Source organism: Nicotiana tabacum, chromosome 8, assembly GCF_000715075.1.
Source record: "Nicotiana tabacum cultivar K326 chromosome 8, ASM71507v2, whole genome shotgun sequence".
Classification (NCBI taxonomy): domain Eukaryota; kingdom Viridiplantae; phylum Streptophyta; class Magnoliopsida; order Solanales; family Solanaceae; genus Nicotiana; species Nicotiana tabacum.
The window spans coordinates 185,228,853-185,233,181 of record NC_134087.1 but is presented as its reverse complement, the minus strand read 5'-3'; the positions used below and the strand labels follow the sequence as shown (position 1 = coordinate 185,233,181).

At 32.5% G+C, this 4,329-nt stretch overlaps 1 protein-coding gene across 1 annotated transcript; it reads left to right on the top strand.

Moving 5' to 3' along the window:
- The first annotated feature begins 414 nt into the window (after window positions 1-414).
- LOC107799322 (basic leucine zipper 34-like) lies at window positions 415-4,088 on the top strand. Its single transcript, XM_016622421.2, has 5 exons — window positions 415-1,154; window positions 1,911-2,001; window positions 2,128-2,254; window positions 2,819-2,999; window positions 3,694-4,088. Exons 1-4 carry the CDS (start codon window positions 610-612, stop codon window positions 2,971-2,973), a joined length of 918 nt encoding a protein of 305 aa, XP_016477907.2. The 5' UTR covers window positions 415-609; the 3' UTR covers window positions 2,974-2,999; window positions 3,694-4,088.
- The last annotated feature ends 241 nt before the right edge of the window (window positions 4,089-4,329 follow it).

Sequence of the window (4,329 nt, the reverse complement as noted above, 5' to 3'; positions counted from 1 at the left end):
TCTAGCATTGGGTTAATGAACTTCCAGCGAATTTTCATTTTTATGCAAAATATAGAGTAATAACGATAGTTTATCGCAGAAAAGTTTAGACTTATGATTTGACCTCTTAATTCAATAACCATCCACGAAATCCGATTTAGTGTTAGGCCATTACAAAACAATACTATACTAGCTTTTTTGAAATTTAAAAAAAAAAAAAAAAAAAAAACCAGAAGCTTTATGAGATGAGTGATGAGCACAAGGGCATGCACATGTGGTGCAAGTCCCCTATATATTAAACTACTCCTACTTTCCAGTAATACAGTTGAGACTCAAACTTCCTACCAGCTGTTCTATAGCTGTCTTAGTCTCCCCCATGTGACCCCACCATCCCCTTACTCCCCCCCCCCAACCACCACCTTTTTTGAAATGATCATTATTGGAGAGAAAGAAAGGTCACAAAGTTTAATTTGCTCCTTAATGAGACAAATCAAAGCTATACATATGGTCTCATGACAATGTCTATATCATATTATCATGAATTAATGTCTCTGTATATGTTCTTTTCTAGTTTGGTTTTCTAGCTACATTCTTAAAACTCCCATTTTTCAAGCTAGTTAGAAAGGAAAAATGGCACACTTACCTCCAAGAGTGCCTAACATGACACCAAATTGGCCTGATTTTTCACTTCAAAAATTGGACAACTTATCTCCCAATGCAACTGCTGCTCACAATAACCCTTTATGGGCGGACGAATTCCTCGACTTCTCGTCGAAACGCGGGTCCCACCGGAGATCGATGAGCGACTCCATCGCATTCTTGGAAACTCCCATGGTGGAGGAATGCAGAAGGCTATCATCAACTCCGGGTTCGGGTGGAACCACTACTCGTAATGAGGAATTTGAGAGGTTTGATGATGAGCAGCAGATCATGTCCATGTTTAATGAGGAACATGACAATATGTCGTGTTCGAACCCGTCGTCGCCGTCTGATTACATCAACGTTAATGAAGATAATAAAAGGATGAATGTAGCCGGCGGCGACCGTGATGGTCAAATGCAGCAGCTTAATGAGGAAGTCCAAAGCTCATGCAAGACTAATGAGGAACCAGCAGCTACTCATGCAAGTATTGAATATTCTTGTGAAAAAGTTGTTGATCCTAAGAGAATTAAAAGGTATATTTATTTTTGACACATATATGCATATAGTTATTCCTGCAACATGCTTTGACATTTTCTCATTAAGGTAATTCTCATTTGTTGCTTAGAGACAGTATTATGTTACTCCTTCTCTTTTAATTTATTGTGACATAATTTGAGTCGGCACAAATTTTAAGAAAGAATTCAAGATTTTTGAAATTTATAGTTCAAAATATGTAAGAACATCTTTGTGATTGTAAAATTTTTGAAACTTGTGACTTCAAATATAATTATACATTTTTATTAAGGGGTGAACCGAAAGTTTAAAGTTAATTATTGTCATATTTAAAAGTATCATTCATTTTGTAATGAATTAAAAATTACAGTGTGTCACGTAAATTAAAAACAATGAATTATTTATTTTGGAGTATTGATTGTTATGATACGTATTTTAAGCATATAAAGTACAGATATACTCGTTTATGATTAAACTGAAATGTTATATTTGTTTCTATATCTGTCTTTCTGCATGTGGAATTAATGGAGTATATTATAGTATATATTATCATGAATAGTGGTATATATATTTGACAAGGTCTCTTTTTAATAGTACTAAGGTTAGAAATTGTTTACGCTATGGGATCATCTAAAGGTAACTAAACATAATTACCCAATTATTAAAAGTAATAATATGAAAATAAAGCAAATAACTTTTTAAAGCGCAAGCCAAATTATTTTCAACATTTAATTTTTCAATTGTAAGATAAATCTTTAATTAATTGAATATGTCAGGATATTGGCAAACAGACAATCGGCACAAAGATCACGGGTGAGGAAACTGCAGTATGTGTCGGAGCTGGAACGTAGTGTTAGCACACTTCAAGTATGTAAAATAATTCAGAGAATTTTACTTTTCTACTAACAGTAATTCAAGTAGTTTAATTTCTTTGGAGATTTCATTTAGAATATTTTTTAATTGACCCCTTTTTTTTATTCTGTTTTTTTGAAGGCTGAAGTTTCGGTATTGTCACCAAGAGTTGCATTTCTGGACCATCAACGTTTGGTTCTAAACGTTGACAATAGTGCCCTCAGGCAAAGAATCGCAGCTCTTTCCCAAGATAAATTGTTTAAAGATGGTAAATTTTCTTTTTTTAATTTGTACGGCCCATCCTAATTTATGTGACATTATTTGAATTTAAGAGTCAATTAAGCTTTTCCATGATCATGATTTTTCGAATTGTCAATTAGTGACTTAGTATCTTTTACGTAGTTTTCAAAATGTATTTCAACACAATTTAAAGATTTCATATTTGAATTCACGGTCAAAATTAAAAAAAGCTTGACTTTTTAAATCCAAACGATGCTGCATAAATTGAGACATATTTAGTATCTAGGTACGTTAATTTTTCTTTTTTCCTCGCTGCGTCGATGATCAACCAACGGGTCATGATGATATAACATGTAAAGAGACTAAATCTATACAATTTTGTAAATTATAAAATTAATTGCTTATAAGGCAAATATTACTAGAACCAAAAATATAATTTGTCAGTAGTTGTGGGATCAGAAGTGAAGTTATCCTAATTGATTGTGAACAAAACTAAATGGATCACTAAATTTATGAAAGTTCCATAGTAAGCTACATTTGAGGGTTACTTAGTCTTCACTAATATTGTTTAATTTTCTCGGAAAATATATAGCTCATCAAGAAGCATTGAAAAGAGAAATAGAGAGGTTGAGACAAATTTATTACCAACAGAACCTCAAGCAGATGGAAAACGGTACACAATCAAAGTCACAACCACCAGTTGCTGATTCCAGTGCTATTGAGATGAAAGTACAACTTGTCAATTGATCTCTCCTTTGTGATCCTTCAGCTAGGTACTCCATTTTCTTTTTGTAATTAAAAGAATTTCTAATGTTTGCGAAATGTAAATAAAAAATTAAAAAGCCAAAGAGATTAGAAGAAATTACAATAAAAAGGAACATAATTGTCATGTTACTGAAGAAAGAAGATCATTTGGTCTTTCATTCACTAGTCAGTACCAAAGTAAAAAATATTTTCTTTGTATCAAATGTTTGCCAATTTTAGCTTTTCAAGATTTAGCTCACAATGAATTCTAACTGATATATATTTTAAAAAGTACTACTTCTTGATAACTTTGATATACTCCATTCTAGTTTATGTAAACCCTTTTTCCTTTTTGGTCTGTTCCAAAAAAATGACCCCTTTCTATATTTGGAAACAATTTCGCTTAAACTTACAATTCTACCATTAATGATAAACTTTTATAACCACACAAATACTCTAGGCCTTTTGACTTGTTTAGGATCACAAATTTCAAAAGTCTTCATTTTTCTTAAACTACGTGTGCAGTTAAACAAATTCACATAAATTGGAACGGAGGGAGTACCAAAAATTACAACTCATAGTACATTTTATTTAATTCTAATTAAATATCTGAGTTTCAACTTTGGAAACACTAATTAACTTTAAAAAAATTCAGATTAATCATCCATAAGCGCCAAATAATTAATTAGGGTATTGATATAATTGGTTTGTCTTACCGTGCAGGAACAAATAGACTTATGACTGATGGCAGAGGAGAGGCACTTTGGCATATTCATGTGTTGTTGGATCCGCCATGAAAATTTCCTTTATGAGGGGATCTGACAGGATAAGATCACTTGGATCTCAGAATTGATCTCTCATTTTCAGGGACCAAAAGAAGCTTGTTTTACTGCTTAGGCATAGGTGTGTCATTTTTATTCTGATCTTTTCGTTTTATTTTCTTATTGTTGATTTCATTTTTCCTATAACCGCATCTACAAGAATTTTTTATTATTGAAAGAGCAAGTGGAATTTTGTATTGGGTTGTATCAAGGAAAGCAAAAAGGATTTTCACTTGTCAAGAGCTAGAGGAACAAAAATTAGAAAAGTTAATACCCTAAAACCTCCTTAAACTATTACGTTTTTGTCAGTTTTCTACTTAAACTATTCGTTATCCCCAAATACCCTCTGAACTATATTGCTCTTTATATTAAAACCCTCTCGTTCCTGATTTCACGTGGACTGATACTAGTCACGATTACTCTGGGAATGCCGGCTTTACTTTTAGAACCTGATCCCCTATTAATTTTATGAGTCGAAGAGATTTATTACCATATGATATAATCAATTGAGTAGGATCTGGTTTTAGTCACGTGGCAG